The sequence below is a fragment of the Macaca mulatta genome, chromosome 6 (genome assembly GCF_049350105.2).
Source record: "Macaca mulatta isolate MMU2019108-1 chromosome 6, T2T-MMU8v2.0, whole genome shotgun sequence".
Lineage (NCBI taxonomy): Eukaryota > Metazoa > Chordata > Mammalia > Primates > Cercopithecidae > Macaca > Macaca mulatta.
The window spans coordinates 185963124-185983639 of record NC_133411.1 but is presented as its reverse complement, the minus strand read 5'-3'; the positions used below and the strand labels follow the sequence as shown (position 1 = coordinate 185983639).

The 20516-nt window shown below is 45.8% G+C and overlaps 1 protein-coding gene across 8 annotated transcripts in view; it reads right to left on the bottom strand.

Annotated features, from left to right (window-relative positions):
- ZNF346 (zinc finger protein 346) overlaps window positions 1-20516 on the bottom strand; it is an 81362-nt gene that overhangs the window by 52108 nt on the left and 8738 nt on the right. For 7 of the 8 annotated variants that reach the window (XR_013395021.1, XR_013395022.1, XR_013395023.1 and 4 more), the window contains exon 1: window positions 10494-10711. The exons of the other annotated variant lie outside the window; for it this stretch is intronic. Coding sequence is in view for 4 of the 7 variants with exons in the window: in XM_077937464.1 (XP_077793590.1) it covers window positions 10494-10668 (175 nt within the window). In the remaining 3 variants the exon portion in view is untranslated. Of the gene's footprint in view, window positions 1-10493; window positions 10712-20516 lie in introns of those variants that run through there. 8 annotated transcript variants of the gene reach the window in all.

Here is a 20516-nt window from a genome sequence, read left to right as displayed (position 1 = left end):
AGCTGTATTAGAGAAATATTTTTGTATTTTACCAGAATTAAGTTAGTATTAATTTAAAGTAGACTGTGATGAGTTAAGATGCATACTGTAATCCCTAGAACACCACCAGGAAACTTAAAAAAAACCAAGAGGAATTAAAATGGTACACTAAAAATACTTAAAGGAATTTAATAAAGGAGGAACAGAAGGATAAAACAGAAAGGAAATCAACAGCACAATGGAAAATGTAATTTTCATATCAGTAAATAAAATAGGAATAGTCTAAACAGTACACTCAAAAGGCAGAGACTGTAAGACTGGATAAAAAAGCAAGCTCCCACTATATGTTATCTATAAGAGATACAAAGAGGTTGAGATAAAAGAATAGAAAAAAATACACTATGCAAAAGTAACCACAGAAGAGCTAGAATGGCTCTATCACTGACAAATTGACTTTAGTATAAAAAATATTAGAGGCAAAAAAGAACATGACATAATGATAAAGGTTGATACATCAAGAAAACACAAAAAAGGAAAAAAATTGATAATTTAAAAAATAGACAAACTAGTAATAATAATTGGAAATTTCAATATGTAAACTGAAAAAATCCTAAGCTCCCCAACCAACTAAACAGAATCCCTCTTGGCCAAGGCGACTCCAGAGAAACCTGAAAAATTGTGTTCCTGGCATGACAGGACAAGAGGTTAGACATGATGTCTCATTATTAAACTTCCTTTTGGAGTTTTTTTTTTTTTTTTGAGATGGAATCTTGCTCTGTTGCCCAGGCTGGAGTACAGTGGCACGATCTCGGCTCACTGCAACCTCCACCTCCCAGGTTCAAGTGATTCTTCTTTCCTCAGCCTCCCGAGTAGCTGGGACTACAGGCATGTGCCACCATGCCTGGCTAATTTTTGTATTTTTAGTACAGATGAGGTTTCACCATATTGGTCAGGCTGGTCTCGAACTCCTGACCTTGTGATCCACCCACCTTGGCCTTCCAAAAGTGCTGGGATTACCGGTGTGACCCACCATTCCCGACCTTTTTTTTTTTTTTTTTTTTTAAAGATACAGGGTCCTGCTGTGTTGCCTAGGCTGGAATACAATGTCACGATCCTAGCTCACTATGGCCTCAAACTTGTGGGCTCAAGCCATCCTCTTGCCACAGCCTCTTGAATAGCTAAAACTACAGGTGTGTGCCACCATGCCTGGCTAATTTTTAAATTTTACGTTGACATGGGATCTTACTGTGTTGCCCAGGCTCCTTTTGGGGTTTAGACGCAACTGACCAGCATTAATGCTAAAATAGAGATCATAAGACTAACAAAATGGACTCTGTGGTAATAAGATACCAAATTACAAACAGGACCAAAGGCCATGCTAGACAAAGGTTAAGTCACATACTCCTACGGGTCACTCTGACCTGGTATACTGGTTAACAGACTTCCTTATATTAAATTAAAACATCATGGCCAGGCACTGTGGCTCACGCCTGTAATCCCAGAACTTTGGGAGGCCTAGGCAGGCAGATCACCTGAGGTCAAGAGTTCGGGACCAGCCTGGCCAAGATGGTGAAACCCCATCTCTACTAAAAATACAAAAAATTAGCGGGTGTGGTGGCAGGTGCCTGTAATCCCAGATACTCGGAAGGCTGAGGCAGAAGAATTGGTTGAACCCGGGAAGCAGAGGCTATAGTGAGCCGAGACTGTGCCATTGCACTCCAGCCTGGGCAACAAGAGCGAAACTCTGAGTCAAAAAAAAAAAAAAAAAAACCCAAAAAACAAAAAACCCAAAACAAAACACTCCTTTGTGCTGACTCCAAAATTTTAGACAAAGCTTTACTCCTTTAACCGCAAACTAAAGAATCTCTGAAGCCACCTATGACCTGTCAGCCCCTTGCTTCAAGATATCCTGCCTTTTTGGGCCAAATCAATGTATAATCGCCATGTATTGATTTATGACTTTGTCTGCAACTTCTTTTTTTTTTTTTTTTTTTGAGACGGAGTCTCGGTCTGTCGCCCAGGCTGGAGTGCAGTGGCCGGATCTCAGCTCACTGCAAGCTCCGCCTCCCGGGTTCATGCCATTCTCCTGCCTCAGCCTCCCGAGTAGCTGGGACTACAGGCGCCCGCCGCCTCGCCCGGCTAGTTTTTTGTATTTTTTAGTAGAGACGGGGTTTCACTGGGTTAGCCAGGATGGTCTCGATCTCCTGACCTCGTGATCCGCCGGTCTCGGCCTCCCAAAGTGCTGGGATTACAGGCTTGAGCCACCGCGCCCGGCCAAGGACTGCTGCAACTTCTACTTCCCTAAAATGTATAGAACAGAGTTGTGACCTAACTGCCTCAGGACCACTTACTCAAGGCTTCTTGGGTTTGTGTTTTTCCTCACCCATGGTCACTCATATTAGCTCACAATAAACCTCTTTAGAATGTTTTACAGTGTCATTTGAGCGCCATTTGGTTTTTCTATTAACAAATATCTTGCTTTCAATAACTCACAGAACTTGTTAGAAAATCAGTAAGGGTTTAGAATAATGTTATAATCAATTTGATCCAACTGGCACATAGAATACTCCACCAACTGTAGAATATAAATTGTTTTCTAATACACACTGAACATTCTCCAGGGTAGAACATATGCCAGTTTCACTTCACTCATTCATTCATTCATTCATTTATTTGAGAGGGAGTCTTGCTGTGTCATCCAGGCTGGAGTGCAGTGGCACGATCTTGGCTCACTGCAACCTCTGCCTCCTGGGTTCAAGCAGTTCTCCTGCCTCAGCCTCCCGAGTAGCTGGGATTACAGGCATCACCATGCCTGACTAATTTTTGTATTTTAGTAGAGATGGGGTTTCACCATATTGGCCAGGTTGGTCTTGAACTCCTGACCTCAAATGATCCACCTGCCTCGGCCTCCCAGTGCTGGGATTACAGGCGTGAGCCACCACCCCCAGCCCAGTTTCACTACATTTAAAAGGAATGAACTCATCTGGAATTTAATCAGAAATCAATAATAGGAAGAAATCCAGGAAATCCTCAAATATTTGGAAACTGAATAACATGTATCAAAGGAGAAATTACAAGGGAAATTAGAAATTATTTTGAACTGATTTAAATGAAAATAAAACATTCAAAATTTGAGTTGCAACTAAAGCAGTGCTCGGGAGGGAAAAAAACTCAGTTTATCCTACTTCACTTTTACAATACAGAATGCAAGACCCAGCAAGCACGCCAATGTGTAAGATCCCAAGTCAAAGGTCAAACTGCATACTTGTCTCTCTCAAGTTGCCCTCTTGGCTCTCTTCCAAGTATACTTTACTTCTTTTCATTGCAGCCCTAAAACTTTTTAATAAACTTTCACTCCTGCTCTAAGAGTTGCCTTGGTCTCTCACTTTGCCTTATGCCCCTTTGGTCCAATTCTTTCTTCTGAGGAGGCAGAGACTGAGATTCAGGGCCACTAACACTCCTGCCTTGGCCTCTCAAAGTTTTGGAATTACAGGCAGGAGCCACTGTGTCAGAACAACCTAAAAGATATGTTAAAGGATACAAATAGATAAAGAGATACACAGGTCTGGAAGGGTCTAATGTGTAGGAGCTTCCATCCCAATGGAATTGGGGTGTGCCACACTTCCAGCACATGAATGTGTTCTTATTCACCTTCCTGGAAGCCCCTAAACTCAGTCCTTTGGGTTTTTATGAAGGCTTCATTATGTAGCCATGGTTGATTAAATCATTGGCTATCGGTGATCAACTCGACCTTCAGCTTCTTTCTATCCCCTAGAGATGGGGGGCTGTAACTTCCAACCCTCTGAGCACATGGTTGGTTCCCATGGCAACCAGCCAACCAGAATGTGGTAAACTAGGGACTTCCCAAAAATCACCCTATTAACAAGTACCAAGGTGTAGCTGAAAGGGGTTTGTTATATGGTCGGGCCCGGTGGCTCACGCCTGTAATCCCAGCACTTTGGGAGGCCGAGGTGGGCGGATCACGAGGTCAGGAGATCAAGACCATCCTGGCTAACACGGTGAAACCCCGTCTCTACTAAAAACACAAAAAATTAGCCAGGCGTGGTGGCGGCGCCTGTGGTCCCAGCTACTCGGGAGGCTGAGGCAGGAGAATGGCGTAAACCCGGGGGGCGGAGCTTGCAGTGAGCCGAGAGATCGTGTCACTGCACTCCAGCCTGGGCAACAGAGACTCCGTCTCAAAAAAAAAAAAAAAAAAAAAGAAAGGGGCTTGTTATAAATAACAAAAGTCTGCTTTTCACCTTTCTTGCTCTGGAGCAGTTCCAGAGGTGTTTCAGGAACCAAGGACAAAAGGCCAAATATTTTAAGAGAAGATACTCTTACTGCTTTAGTCACTGAAGAAATTATAAGGGTTATAGAAGCTGTGAGCCAGGAACTATGGAGGGAAACATATATATATATAAAAACATATATATATAAAAATAATATATCTTATAACGTCACAAGTGCTTAAGAGAGAAACTTATAATTTTAAACATCTACATCAGAAAAGAATGGTCTCAAATCAGCAACATAAGATCTCACCTTAGAAACCAGAAAAGATCAATAAAATGACAAATTCTTAGCTAGACTAACCAAGGAAATAATCAGGGGCCTCACGCCTGTAATCCCAGTACTTTGGGAAGCAGAGGCGGACAGATCACTTTAGAGTTGAGGAGTTCAAGACCACCCTGGCCAACAGAGCGAAACCCTGTCTCTACTGAAAATACAAAAAAATTAGCCAGGGGGCACATGCACTCCTTAGACCAGGAGTGAAAGTTTATTAAAAATCCCAGCTACTCAGGAGGCTGAGGCAGGAGAATTGCTTGAACCTGGGAGGCAAAGGCTGCAGTGATTTTTACTGCACTCCAGCCTGGCAAGACCCTGTCTCAAAAGAAAAAAAAAAAAAAAAAACGACACAAGGAGAAACACAAAATTCTGTGTACACTTAAAACAAGTAAAGAAACTGAATTAATAATTAAATATCTTTCCACAAAGAAAAGCCCAAGCCAGCTGATTGCCATGGCCCATGTCTATAATCCCAACCCTTTGGGAGGCTAAGGCAGGAGGATCACTTGAGGCCAGGAGTTTCAGACAAGCCTGGGCAACAGAGCAAGACCCTCTATGAAAAAAACACAAAAATTAGCTGGTCATGGTGGTATGCCCTTGCAGTCCTAGCTTTGAGTTTGAGGGAGTTTGAGCCTGCAGTGAGCTATGATTGTGCCACTGCACTCTAGCCTGGGCATAGCCTGGGCAACAGAGACCCTGTCTCTAAATAAATAGAGAATCAAAAAAAAAAAAAAAAAAAAAAAAGGAAAGGAAGAAAAGCTTAGGCCCAGGTAGCTTCACTGGTGATAACTTTTTTTTTTTTTTGAGACAGAGTCTCAATTGTGCTGCCCAGGCTGGAGTGCAGGGGCACGATCTTGGCTCGCTGCAACCTCAGCCTCCTGGGTTCAAGTGATTCTTGTGCCTCAGCCACCTGAGTAGCTGGGATTACAAGTGAGTCACCACACCTAGCTAATTTTTGTATTTTTACAAAAATACACAGTTTACAAAAATTTATAGGTTTTCTCCATGTTGCCCAGGCAGGTCAGAAAATAACTTTTATCGGCTGGGCGCAGTGGCTCACCCCTATAATCCCAGCACTTTGGAAGGCCGAAGCAGATCACCTGAGGTCAGGAGTTTGAGACCAGCCTGACCAACATGGCAAAACTCCATCTCTACTAAAAATACAAAAATTAGCTGGGCGTGCTGGCGGGCGCCTGTAATCGCAGCTACCTGGAGGCTGAGGCACGAGAATCGCTTGAACCTGGGAGGCAAAGGTTACAGTGGGCCAAGATCGCACTATTACACTCCAGTCTGGGCGGCAAAGTGAGACTCTGTCTCAAAAAAAAAAAAAAAAAGAAAAAAAAAAGAAAACTTTTTTTTTTTTTTTTGAGACAGAGTCTTGCTCTGCCGCTGGGGCTGGAGTGCAGTGGCCGGATCTCAGCTCACTGCAAGCTCTGCCTCCCGGGTTTACGCCATTCTCCTGCCTCAGCCTCCCGAGTAGCTGGGACTACAGGCACCCGCCACCTCGCCCGGCTAGTTTTTTGTATTTTTAGTAGAGACGGGGTTTCACTGTGTTAGCCAGGATGGTCTCGAACTCCTGACCTCGTGATCCGCCCGTCTCAGCCTCCCAAAGTGCTGGGATTACAGGCTTGAGCCACCGCGCCCGGCCAAAAAAAGAAAACTTTTATCTCCAAGTTCTGCCCAGCGCGGTGGCTCACGCCTGTAATCCCAGCACTCTGGGAGGCCGAGGCGGGTGGATCACAAGGTCAGGAGATCGAGACCATCCTGGCTAACAGGCGTGGCGGCAGGCGCCTGTAGTCCCAGCTAATCGGGAGGCTGAGGCAGGAGAATGGCATGAACCCGGGAGGCGGAGCTTGCACGAGCTGAGATGGCGCCACCGCACTCCAGCCTGGGCGACAGAGCAAGACTCCGTCTCAAAAAAAAAAAAGAATCCAAGTTCTTTTAAATGATCAGGGCCCAATGAGATATTAAAATGAGATCGTAATCACTTCCTACTCCCCCTTTTTGAGCTATGACTCATCTATCAAAACTGCTTGCTATTGCCACAAGTGGGTAAGAATTAATCTAATAATGCCCTACCTGACGCTATATCCTACATCCTATAGCTTAACAATGTACAGCCAATCACTAACCAATGTTATTTCTGTAAATCAATGAGAATTCTTTTTTTTTTTTTGAGACGGAGTCTCGCCCTGTCGCTGAGGCTGGAGTGCAGTGGCGCGACCTCGGCTCACTGCAAGCTCTGCCCCGCCCCCCGGGTTCACGCCATTCTCCTGCCTCAGCCTCCTGAGTAGCTGGGACTACAGGCGCCCGCCACCGCGCCCGGCTAGTTTTTTGTATTTTTAGTAGAGACGGGGTTTCACTGTGTTAGCCAGGATGGTCTCGATCTCCTGACCTTGTGATCCGCCCGCCTCGGCCTCCCAAAGTGCTGGGATTATAGGCGTGAGCCACCGCGCTCGGCCGAGAATTCTTGATAAACGACTTTGTATGAGTCCCACTCCCTGTCCACATTTTTTGCCTTTAAAAATCAAGTAAACTCTTTAAATCATATTTTGTGTGTTAGCCTCTTCCTTGTAGATCAACACTTCTATAAAATACTGTAAAAAGAAATATTACCAACTGGGTGTGGTGGCTCACACCTGGAATCCCAACACTTTGGGAGGCCGAGGCTGGTGGATCACCTGAGGTCAGGAGTTCAAAACCAGCCTGGCCAACACGGTGAAACTCTGTCTCTACTGAAAATACAAAAAAATTAGCTGGGTATGGAAGCTCCCTCCTGTAATCACAGCTACTTAGGAGGCTGAGGCTCAAGAATCACTTGAATCTGGGACAGGGAGGCTGCAGTGAACTGAGATCATGCCACCACACTCTAGCATGGGCGACAGAGTGGGATTCCGTCTGCACTCCAGCCTGGGTAACGGTGAGACTGCGTCTCAAAAAAAAAAAAAAAATTAAGAAGATCTATAAGAGAAAATTTCTCAAATCTTGGGTTAAGATAAAGAGTTATTAGATATGACACTACAAGCACAATACATAGGATAAAAAACTGATAAATTTAATTTCATCAAAACTTAAAACTTTTGTGCTTCAAAAGGCACTGTTTAGAAAATGAAAACACAAGTCAGTCGGGGGGAATCTTTGGAAACCGTATCTATAATAAAAGACTTGTACCCAGAACACACAGACAACTCTTACAACTCAGTAGAAGACAAACAGCCCAATTACAAAATAGGCAAATGATATCAATAGATATTTCACCAAAGATCTACAAATGGGTAGTTAGCCCATGAAAAGGTGCTCAGTATTATCAGTCTTTAGGAAACCACAATGAGATATCACTACATGCCCACTAGAATGCCTATAATCAAAAAAGACAAGTGTTGTCAAGGTTATAGAAAAAGCAAAACCCTCATACATTGAAGGCAGAAATATAAAAGGTGAAGCCATTTTGGAAAAGTTTGGCAGTTCTTCAAAATGTTAGAGTTACGATATGACCCAGCAATTCCATTCTTAGGGATATACTCAAGAAATGAAACGTATGTTCACACAAAAACTTGGGCATGAATGTTCGCAGCAGCACTATTCACAAAAACTCCAAACTGGAAACAATCCAAATGTCTAGAAATAATGAACAGATTAATAGAATGTGTTATATTCATTCAATGGAATTCTATTTAGCAATAAAAATGAAGTACTAATACACACCATGACTTGGCTGACCTTCAAAAACATGCCGAGAGAAGCCAAACTCAAAAGACTACCCAAGACAGAAAACAGATCACTGGTTGCCTAGGGCAGGAGGTGGGAGTGGGGATTTAATATAAGTAAGCTCAAAGGAACTAATTGGGGTGATGGAAATGTTCTAAAACTGGACTGTGGTAATGGCTATACAACTGTACATTGGCTAACAATCATTGGCGATATGCTTACAATGGGCGACTTGTATGGTATATAAACTGTAACTCAATGAAGGTGCTAAGAGAAGAAAAAGAGTGAGTAGAACTTAATGTTGCAGGTGTCTACTTAGATTTCATATAAATGTGCGAGAAGTGAGGAGAACAGGGAAATGAAATGGGTCGTAACAGTGCCACTGTACACTCACATACACATAGCAGACAGTTCACTTTTTAGAGCACAGTGGTTTTCTGCTTCAAGATCTAGGGCAAAGGTCACCTTTTGTGCACCTCCAACTCTTAAAACATTCCTCAGCACTGCATCCTTTACATTACACTGGAACTGTTTTAGTGTCTGCTTCCTGGACTAGACTGCAAGCCTTTCCAGGGAAAGGACAATATCTTTCTCTGATACTCCAGCTCTGAAGCTCAACCAATTCTGGGTCGAGAGCAGACATCTGTGAATGTTTGTCAAATTAATGAAAGGAAAATTGGGGTAGAGCAAGGAAACTACCAAACAAGTTTGAAAGTAGGAGAGCCGGGTGTGGTGGCTCATGCCTGTGATCCCAGCACTTTGGGAGGTCAAGGAAGGCAGATCACTTGAGGTCAGGAGTTCGAGAACAGCCTGGCCAACATGGTCAAACCCCATCTCTACTAAAAATACAAAAATCAGCTGAGCATGATGGTGGTCACCTGTAATCCCAGCTACTCCGGGGGCTGGGGCAGCATAGAACTGCTTGAACCTGGGAGGCAGAGGTTGCGGTGGGATTGTGCCACTGCACTCCAACCTGGGTGACAGAGGGAGACTCTCTCAAAAAAAAAAAAAGGAAAAAGAAAAAGGAGAGAGGGTCCCAGAAATGGTATGTGTGTATATATTTATATATACACATATATGTAAATATACACACACATATACACATACACACACATACCATTTCTGGGGCCCTGCCTTTCTTTTTAATATATATATATATAAACTTAGGAGACAGGCTAGACTTGTTTTTAAATTGGAGAATTATATACCAGGGTATAGGTCTGTGTATCACCCCTAATTTAAACATATGTTCCTTAGATATGGTCCAAATTTCAATTTTATCCAGGGCAGTCAGTTGACAAATAGCATATTAAACTTTCCATGACAAGTCTGCTCAGCAAGCAAACAAATCACTGGAGAAATCTGATTTCCCTCCAGATACCTGACAGGGTTAGCAGAGAAGCCCAGATAGAGTTCTTGGACACTTGGGTTAGCATTAAGCAGCTGGCTCTGTAAAGGACGGTGAAGGGAGTCACACAAGAAGGTCAGAACAGCTCTTTCCCATCCTTCTCTTTCTTTCATCCCATCTTACCCAGTCTCAGGTCAAGTGCGCAGCAAGCTGGCACACTTCGGCCCAGAAGTGACCCCTGACGTGGCTTTGCTTATACTGTTCTCAGCAACTTTGGGTCAAGTGTAGAACACAAAGAAGCTGGAGTCAAAGCGAACCCAGACCAGTTTCTCAGTCTCCTTGTCCCCACCTTAGAATAAGGAACCCAGCAAGTAGAAGCCAGAGAGCTAAAAACGGGTAAGCCACGGCTCAGTCACCAAGACCAGGAGGAACCCGGGGGTAAGGAGAAGGCCTTCCAGAGCCCTCGGAAGTGTGAGGCCTGACAGAAGGGAGGCAAGAGGCTCTACGAGGAAATCTGGAGATTGGGACGATGAGGAGTCAAGGAGTGGCGAGGGGCACTCGGCCTGAATTACGGGGATGGCAAAGACTGTGGGTCTCCGACAAGCATAGGGATGACGATCTTCGAATTCGGGAAAAACTGCGCTGTAGTGACTGATGAAGGAGGAGGGGAAAAGCTCTGGGCCTGAGCGTGAGCGGCCGTGATCACCCTCAGCGCGCTGGGGGCCCGATTCTTGGGGTGCCCGCGCCTGAATGGGGAGCACAAGTCTGGGGGTCCCGGAGCGCAGCACGCAAGGAGGCGGGCCAGGGGGGTGTGACCGCAGGCGCTTCCGCAGCTCCCCGCGAGCCGCGCAGGCGGGTGAGGGGCTTCCTGCCTCCAAAGCCCCCGACTCACCTTCCTCCCTACCCACCGGCTGGGCACCGGACACGGCTTCCCACAGGCGGCGCGCCCTCTCGCGGTCAAAGCGCACCCCATCCGGCTCCTGGCCCTCTAGCTCCTCCGAGCTGTTGTAACGCCCGGCCCCTCCGCCGTCTGCGGCCTCCACTGTGGCCGGCGCGGGATACGCCATCTTCCCCGCAAACCCTCGCCGGTGGAGAGCCGCTCAGGCGCCTAAATATCGCGAGATTGGGGGAGTGGTACTTGGTCCGGCCAACAAATCTCGCGAGGTTTGGGCGCTGCCGTGCGGTACCTGGCGCTTATTTTGCTTTGCTACCTCTGGTACCCCCAGCGTGTGGTGTGGATTCGGAAACCTGTCGCTGATTCCGCAGCAGTGACACCCCCTCCCGGAGAGGCTAGTACGGTTTTGGCTCAGGACTCTCACCTTCCTCACGGTCAGCCCTTGATACTTTTCATTTCGTTCTCAAGGTTCCGTTATGTGGGAGTGTTTTCGCCATTTCATTTACAGGGAAACTGAGGCCCAGAACCTAGAAATGGTTAACTCAACAGTTCGCTGCTAGTAAGTAGTAGTACAGCTGAGGTTCCGTATTACTAATAATAGATTCTACTTGTTGAGTTCCAAGTGCCGGCTCCCAGCTCTGATTTTCCCTGAGACTCCGGACCTGTACACATCCAGTTGCCTCTTCCACAGTTCACTCGAATGGCTAATAGGCTTCTCCAATGTAGCTGTCAGACCCCAAATTTTATTTTCCAACCCCAGAGCTGCTCCTTCCCGTGTCTTTGGGAGCCATCATCTCTTGCCTAGGTTATTGTAGTAGCCACCTCATTGGTATTCACAGCACAGCAGTCCCAGGGATCCTCTTATGACAAGTCAGATCATGACACTTAGGTTCTCAAATCCTCCAACAGCTTCCCATCTCACTGTTAGTAAAAGCCAAAGTCCTTACTTTGACCAACAAGGCCCTGTACAATCTGACTTCACTTAACCTCCCTGATCCTGATGTATCACTCAGTCTCCAACTCCTTAATTCCTGTCCCGGTTACACAGGCCTCCTGGGGTGCATTTCTCCCATATATCTTCATGGCTCAGTCTCCCACTTCCTTCTCTGGCTACTGTATCTAAAATACCTTCTCTGGCTATCATCTAAAATGTTACTTTTCCACACATACTTCATGTCCTCCTTTCCTGCTTTATTTCATATATATTTTACTTTTTATCTTGTTTATTGTCTGTCTACCTACTAGAAGGCAAGCCCCAGGAAGGCAGGGATTTTTGTCTATTTTCTTTTCTTTTTCTTTTTTTTTTTTGAGACGGAGTTTTGCTCTGTCGCCACGTTGGAGTGCAGTGATGCGATCTCGGCTCACTGCAACTTCCGCCTCCCGGGTTCAAGCAATTCTCCTGCTTCAGCCTCCCGTGTAGCTGGGATTACAGGTACATGCCACTGCATCCAGCTAATTTTTGTATTTTTGGTAAAGACAGGGTTTCACTATGTTAGCTAGGCTGATCTCGAACTCCTGACCTCGTAATCGTCCCACCTCAGCCTCCCGAAGTGCTGGGATTACAGGCACATGTCACCGCGCCCAGCCTTTTGTCTCTTTTCATTGTACCTGAATCTCCAGCACTTTGAAATAGAACCTGGACCCTCCTAGGTACATACAAAATATTTGTTTAATGAATGAAGTTTTTAATATTACTAGCTTATTTCAACCTTATTTGTTCAAATACGGAGAATTTACTATGAGCTAGATGATATTTTGAGCATGGAAATATAGTAGTGAACAAGACAGGGAAACTCTAGTATTTTTTATTGTAGTGGAGGAGACTACAATAAAAAAGTTAACAGTAGGCCGGGCGCGGTGGCTCACGCCTGTAATCCCAGCACTTTGGGAGGCCAAGGCAGGCGGATCATGAGGTCAGGAGATCGAGACCATCCTGGCTAACACGGTGAAACCTTATCCTTACTAAAAATACAGAAAAATTAGCCAGGCGTGGTGGCAGGCGCCTGTAGTCCCAGCTACTCGGGAGGCTGAGGGAGGAAAATGGCATGAACCCGCGAGGCGGAGCTTGCAGTGAGCCGAGATCGCACCACTGCACTCCATCCTGGGCAACAGAGTGAGACTCTGTCTCAAAAAAAGAAAAAAAAAAAAAGGTTAACAGTAATAAGTGCTAAGGAGAAGATAAAACAGGAATATATCTCAGGTGAATGATGTGTTAGGAACATTAGTCAGGGTGGTGTCAGGGGAAGCCTCTGGGAAAATGACATTTGAGCTAAGACCTGATTAATGAGAAGGGGTAGCCATGCAAAAAGCTGGGCAAGAGTGTTCTAGCAGAGAGAACAGCAGGTAAAAAGGCCCTGAGGCAGGAGAGAGCTTGATGTGTTGGAGGAACAGGAAAAAGGAAAGCATGGCTGGAGCCCAGTGAACAAGGGGGAAAGTAGTATCAGACGAGGCCAAAGAGAGACAGATATGAATTATTTTTGCTTGAGATCATATAGCTCATTGGTGTAATTTAGTCATTTATACTACAAGTATTTCCTTATTCATTCTACAAATACTGAGCACCAGCTCTATATCAGGCCTCAGGTCTCAGAGCTTCCAATTTTCCAATACAGTACGTGACTGATGTTTGGCCAATGCTTTACAACTTTTTTGTTTTGTTTTGTTTTATAGATAGAGTCTCTGTTGCCCAGGCTGGAGTGCAGTGGCACGATCACAGTTCACTGCAACCTCCACCTCCTGGGTTCAAGCGATTCTCCTGCCTCAGCCTCCTGAGTAGCTGGGATTACAGGCATCCATCACCATACCCGGCTATTTTTTGTATTTTTAGTAGAGACGGGGTTTCACCTTGTTGGCCAGGCTGGTTGTGAACTCCTGGCCTCAGGTGATCCGCCTGCGTCGACCTCCTGAAGTGCTGGGAATACAGGCATGAGCTACCACACCCAGCCTGCAATTTTTTTTTTTTTTTTTTTTTTTGAGACAGGGTTTCACTAGTGCAGTGGTATGATCATAGCTCACTGTAACCTTGAACTCCCACCCTCAAGTGTTCCTCAGCCTCCTGAGTAGCAAGGACTACAGGTGGACACCACCTTGCCCAGAATTAAAAATTTTTTTTTTTTTGTAGAGACAGGGGTTTCCCTATATTGCCTAGGATGGTCTCAAACTCCTGAGCTCAAGTGATCCTCCTGCCTCAGCCTCCCAAAGTGCTGGGATTCCTGGTGTTAACCACACACTTAGCCCAGGGCAGTGCTTTACAGTTTGCAAAGCGCCTACATTATAGCATTTAATCCTCAGCGTGGTTTCTGTTAGGGATTTCTTCGTAAGTGATGATAAAGAAACAGACTAGGAAAGGTAAAGGTTTTGTCAAGATCACACAGCTAGTTAGGTACAGAGCCCATGCTCGAACACTAGTCCTTAGATTGCAAATCTATGTCCTTTTGCCAACACCAGATGACCAGCCTAAAAGCCAGTGACTGCACATTACTTATTCTCTTTTTATTTATTTATTTGCTTTTAGAGACAGGGTTTCACTATGTTAGCCAGGGTGGTCACAAACTACTCATTTATCTTTTTTTTTTTTTTTTTTTGAGGCGGAGTCTTCACTCTGTCGCCCAGGCTGGAGTGCAGTGGCACCATCTCGGCTCACTGCAAGCTCCGCCTCCCGGGTTCGCGCCATTCTCCTGCCTCAGCCTCCCGAGTAGCTGGGACTACAGGCGCCCGCCACCGCGCCCGGCTAATTTTTTTTTTTTTTTGTATTTTTAGTAGAGACGGGGTTTCACCGTGTTAGCCAGGATGGTCTCGATCTACTGACCTCGTGATCCGCCCGCCTCGGCCTCCCAAAGTGCAGGGATTACAGGCGTGAGCCACTGCGCCCGGCCTCATTTATCTTAAAGAAGAGTTCTGGTTACTCATACTTGCATAGCATAAGTTATTCAGGGATAATCCAAGGGATAGAGGGGATTTTTGTTGAAGTGGCAGAACCCACAAGGATATTTTTGAATACTATGTAACAAATCCTGGGAGTGGAGTATATAAGTTGCTTTGCATATTATTGGAAAACAACCCCTCCACCCCCACCACTCCCAATCCAATTACATGCTCAAAATAATGTCCATTTATTCTCCAATGAGTGCTGTCAGGGTTCATCCCCTGTGCCATAGAGGCAGAGTCCTGAGCTACCCTGCTGAGGGTCTGAACAGCCCTCATTGTCACCAGTTTTCTATTTTGTCTTTGTGTGAGTGCTTCTAAGAACGGCCCAGGCCTGGACTCCTTGCTGGGACCTGGCAGTGCAGGTGATGCCTTATATTTGTTGGGCTGGCTTTTTATTTCCTCCTTGTGGAAAATGAGAACTATTTTCCAACACATCCTACTGTGTATTGTTGCCATGGGAGATGAACAATCCCAGGGAAATGGCTTTGCTAAGGGACAGGAACTAGCTACAGTTCAGCATACATTTCAGTTGCTTAAATACTGACTGTGTGTGTGCATGTGCAAATTAAACTATAGGGCTTAAGATATAGTTCTTACTCTCAAAGAGATTAAACTATAGTTTTTCTTTCTTTTCTTTTCTTTTTTTTTTTTTTGAGATAGAGTCTCACTCTTGTCACCCAGGCTGGAGTGCAATGGTGTGATCTCGGCTCACTGCAACCTCCGCTTCCCAGGATAAAAAAATTCTCCTGCCTCAGCCTCCCAAGTAGTTAGGACTACAGGCATGCACCACCACGCCAAGCTAATTTTTGTCTGTTTATTAGAGACGGGGTTTTACCGTGTTGGCCAGGCTGATCTCAAACTCCTGATCTCATGTGATCTGCCCACCTTGGCCTCCCAAAGTGCTGGGATTACCGGTGTGAGCCACCACGCCCGGCCTCAAACTCTAGTTTTTCTAACTCTAGTATGTCTAATCTAGTGATAGACATAAAAGTATCTACTGAGTATGTAATATCAGAGAGTATGTTTTAACTGCTATAACAGAGATAGAGATTAGGCTGGGCATGGTGGCTCATACCTGTAATCCCAGCACTTTGGAAGGCTGAGGTGGGAGGACTGCTTGACCCCAGGAGTTCAAGACCATGATGGGCAATGTGGCAAGACCCTATCTCTACAAAATTAAAAAAAATTAGCTGGGTATGGTGGTGTGTGCCTTTGGTCCCAGCTACTCAGGAGGCTGAGGTGAGAGGATCGCTTGAGACTGCAATGAGCTGTTGTACCACTACACTACTGCCTGGGTGACACAGCAAGATTCTGTCTTCGAAAAAAGAAAAAAAAAGGCCAGTGCGGTGGCTCATGACTGTAATCATAGCACTTTGGGAGGCCAAGTGGGTGGATCACCTGAGGACAGGAGTTCAAATAGTGAAACCCGATCTCTACTAAAAAATAAAAAAATTAGCTAGGCATGGTGGCAGGAGCCAGTAATCCCAGCTACACAGGAGGCTGAGGCAGGAGAATTGCTTGAACCCAGGAGACGGAGGTTGCAGTGAACCGTGATCGCACCACTGTACTCCAGCCTGGGCAAGAAGAGCAAGACTCCATCTCAAAAAAATAAAAAAAGAGAGATGACAGTCAAGGGTAGTTGGCTAGTGTGGATGGGGTGGGACAATGAATTCACCATGTGGGGATCAGAATGGTATCTGGGTTACCTCCTAATAGTCTTTTTATTTCTCATCTCTAAGAATATATCTCAAACTATTAGAGGTGGCCACAGATTAGCTTTTACTAACAGGATGTAAAGAAGTGTTGTTTGAATCAGAACCTGAGATTGGTCCAGAACAGAAGGGGCGCTCTTGAGGAGAACGGCGGAAATACCATGCCCAGCAGGGACCCAGGGGCACATCTTTGCTGCAATCCTAGTCCACTTCTCAGGCTGGGTAATTTTATTTTATTTATTTTTTTGAGACAGAGTTTCACACTTGTCACCCAGGGTGGAGTGCAATGGCACCATCTCAGCTCACTGCAACCTCCGCCTGCTGGGTTCAAGTGATTCTCCTGCCTCAGCCTCCTGAGTAGCTGGAATTACAGGCACCTGCCACCACGCCTGGCTATTTTTTGTATTTTCAGTAGAGACGGGGTTTCCATGTTGGCCAGGGTGGTCTTGAACTCCTGACCTCAAGTGATCCACCTGCCTCAGCCTCCCAAAGTGCTGGGATTACAGGCATGAGCCACCGCGCCCGGCCTGCTGGATAATTTTCTTTTTTGAGACAGAGCCTTGCTCTGGCCAGGCTGGAGTGCAGTGGCGTGAGTGCAGTGGTGAGATCTTGGTTCACTGCAACCTCGGCTGAATGCGACCTCTGCCTCCCAGGTTCAAGCGATTCTCCTGCCTCAGCCTCCTGAGGAGGTGGGACTACAGGAGCGCGCCACCACACCCGGCCAATTTTTTTGTATTTTTAGTAGAGGGGGGTTTAGTAGAGGGGGGTTTCACCACGTTGGCCAGGATGGTCTCGATCTTTTGACCTCGTGATCCGCCCGCCTTGGCCTCCCAAAAGTGTTGGGGTTACAGGCGTGAACCACCATGCCCAGTCTTTCTTACCTGTAGTAATTGAATGGCTTCCTATTGCTTACTGGATAAAGTTAAAATGTCACGTGGTATAAGAGACCCAGCATATTGTACTTCCTTTTCCGCCCACTTCCGATACTCTCTCAAGCACCAAGCCCCGCTGGATGAACTTTAGCACTGTGGTAGGTTCTCCAACTGGGGCATCCTTTCACACCCCTTTGCCTTTATTCATTCTATTCCCATTGCCTTTATTTATTTATTTATTGAGATGGAGTTACGTTCTCTCACCCAGGCTGGAGTGAAGTGGTGTGATTTCGCCTCACTGCAACCTCCGCCCTCCTGGGTTCAAGCAATTCTCCTGCCTTAGCCTCCCAACATTACCTTTAATGTCCTTCTACCATCTCCTGTTGTCCATTTGACAAACTCATTCAACTTCCACCCCAAGTTTCAGCCATAGCATTACATATTGTGCAGAAAATAATTAACATAGTAGGTTTGAGACTACAGTAGCTCTTTGAAAGGTCTGCTCTCAAGTTTGGCTTTTGGTTGGCATCTGGGAACTTGGGATTTCAGAAGTGTTTCCAAATTCCACATAAAAGTGGTTCACTGCGGCTGGGCGCAGTGGCTCATGCCTGTAATCCCAGCACTTTGGGAGGCCTAGGTGGGTAGATCGCCTGAGATCAGGAGTTTGAGACCAGCCGCGCCAACATAGTGAAACCCTGTCTCTACTAAAAGTACAAAAAATCAGCCGGGCATGGTGTCGCCCGCCTGTAATCCCAGCTACCTGGGAGGCTGAGGCAGGAGAATCACTTGAACCCGGGAGGTGGAGGTTGCAGTGAGCTTAGATCGCACTCTAGCCTGGGCAACAAGAGCAAAACTCTGTCTCAAAAAAAAAAACAAAAGTAGCTCAGTGAGTCTAAACTGTTTGTGCAAACAATATAGTTTATGCTGAACATCTGCTTTCCTTCTGGGAGTGTGAAATTTTGGTTTGCACCAGGCAGAGTGGTAAAGAAGGCAGCCTATGTAACTGACCCCTGATAAAACCCTGGATTCCTAGGCTCAGGCAAGCTTCCCTGGTAGATACCACTTCACAAGTGTTGTCACAATTAGATGCTGGAGGAATTAAGTGACTCCACTGGGAAGGTACTCTTGAAACTTGTGCCCAGTTTCCTTTGGACTTCATCCCAGGTGCTGATTTTGCTTTGTATCCTTTGGCTGTAATAAATTACAGTGTAAGTGCTGTAGTTTGAGAAGCATTGGTTGCTTTTTTTCCTCGTGGTTTTTAGCTTGTATCTCTATTGGCTGTGTTTCCTCTAACTGAAAGTTATATCTAAACACTTGGTGTATTTAAGTTAAACATTCTGGCTAGAATACATCTTTGGAGATGTTGCATGATTCATGTTGTGTAGCATCTGAAGAACATAACAACATCATATCTGATTAATTCGCCAAGTGAAGCTAAATTGACCACTGGATTAGGGTAATGGTAGTTTAAACCTTCCATTACGTAAATAAGTTTCCTCCCTTATGATCAGAAAGTGTGTGTGTGTGTGTTTTGGATGGAGTCTCACTCTGTTGTCTAGGCTAGAGTGCTGTGGCATGATCTCAGCTCACTGCAACCTCTGCCTCCTGGGTTCAAGCGATTCTCCTGCCTCAGCCTTCCAAGTAGTCTCAGCCTTCCAAGTAGCTGGGATTACAGACGTGCACCACCAAGCCTGGCTAATTTTTGTATTTTTAGTAGAGCCACGTTGGCCAGGCTGGTCTCAAACTCCTGACCTCAGCTGATCCACCCAGCCTCCCAAAGTGCTAGGATTATATGCATGAACCACTGTGCCTGGCCACCCCCCTCTTTTTTTTCTGATACAAGATCTCCCTCTGTCACCCAGGCTGGAGTGCAGTAGTGCAGCCTTAAACTCCATGGCTCAAGCAATCCTCCTGCCTGAGCCTCCGAAGTAGCTAGGACTATAGGCACATACTACCAAGCCTGGCTAGTTTTATTATTAATGTTTTGTAGAGATGGGGGTCTCACTATGTTGCCCAGGCTGGTCTGGAACTCCTGGCCATAAGTTATCCTCCTGCCTTACCGATTTTTAAGAGCCTGTTTAAACGTCTACTTTGAATGGGCACAAATGAGTTTTTACTTTTTTAAATATCATTATGGAATAATTGATTTTTTTCATTGATTCAGTGTGTTTTCTTTTTGTGTGCTTTTTGGGTTCTTTTTTTTAGATAGGGTCTAGCTCTGTCACTCAGGCTGGAGTGCAGTGGCACAATCACATCTCATTGCAACCTCCACCTCCTGGGTTCAAGTGATTCTCTTGCCTCAGTCTCCTGAGTAGTTGGGATCACAGGTGCCTGCCACCATGCCCGGCTAATTTTCGTTTTTTTTTTTTTTTTTTTGAGACGGAGTCTCGCTCTGTTGCCCAGGCTGGAGTGCAGTGGCCGAATATCAGCTCACTGCAAGCTCCACCTCCCGGGTTTACGCCATTCTCCTGCCTCAGCCTCCCGAGTAGCTGGGACTATAGGCGCCTGCCACCTCGCCCGGCTATTTTTTTGTATTTTTTAGTAGAGACGGGGTTTCATTGTGTTAGCCAGGATGGTCTCGATCTCCTGACCTCGTGATCCTCCCGTCTCGGCCTCCCAAAGTGCTGGGATTACAGGCTTGAGCCACCGCGCCAGGCCAATTTTCGTATTTTTAGTAGATACAATGTCTCCATGTTGGCCAGGCTGGTCACGAATTCCTGGCCTCAAGGGATCCACCCGGCCTCCCAAAGCGCTGGGATTACAGGCGTGAGACACTGCACCTGGCCCTGAAGTCAGGTTCGAAGTCAGTAAGCCTCCATGACCCATTGAATGTGTGGCGAGAGGGGCTTTGTGGTGGTCTAGGAGGCTTATAGCTTGAGGAAAAGAGTGGATAGTAATGTAACTAAGAGAGACAAATAATGTGTTAAATATACAGATTTCGAGGGAGAGATAATAAATTTGGTTGTGAATGTTCTGAGTTTTAACTTTACGTGGGACATACAGGTGGAAAAGTCAAGTAGGCAATTGAGATTCGATGCTAGGAACCAGAACAGGAAAAACAGATTTGGATGTCAGTCACCAGGATGTAGAAAATCTCCCTAAACAGAGCACTGGGAATCCCAGACCTGCAGTGGTTGGCCTGAAATCACTGTGACCATCTAGCTTGAACCTTCAGTCATTTCCTGATGTTTTGAAAAATAGTGTGATCAGCTTCAGGAGGTTGGAGGACATGAGTGAAGTGACAGTTGTCTCTTTGCTGCTTTTGTCGCTTTTTTTTTTTTTTTCTGAGATGGAGTCTCGTTCTGTTGCCCAGGCTGGAGTGCAGTGGCACGATCTCGGCTCACTGCAACCTCCACCTCCTGGGTTCATGCCATTCTCCTGCCTCAGCCTCCCGAGTAGCTGAGATTACAGGCGCACACCAGCACACCCAGCTAATTTTTTGTATTTTTAGTAGAGACGGGGTTTCACCATGTTGGCCAGACTGGTCTTGAACTCCTGACCTAATGATC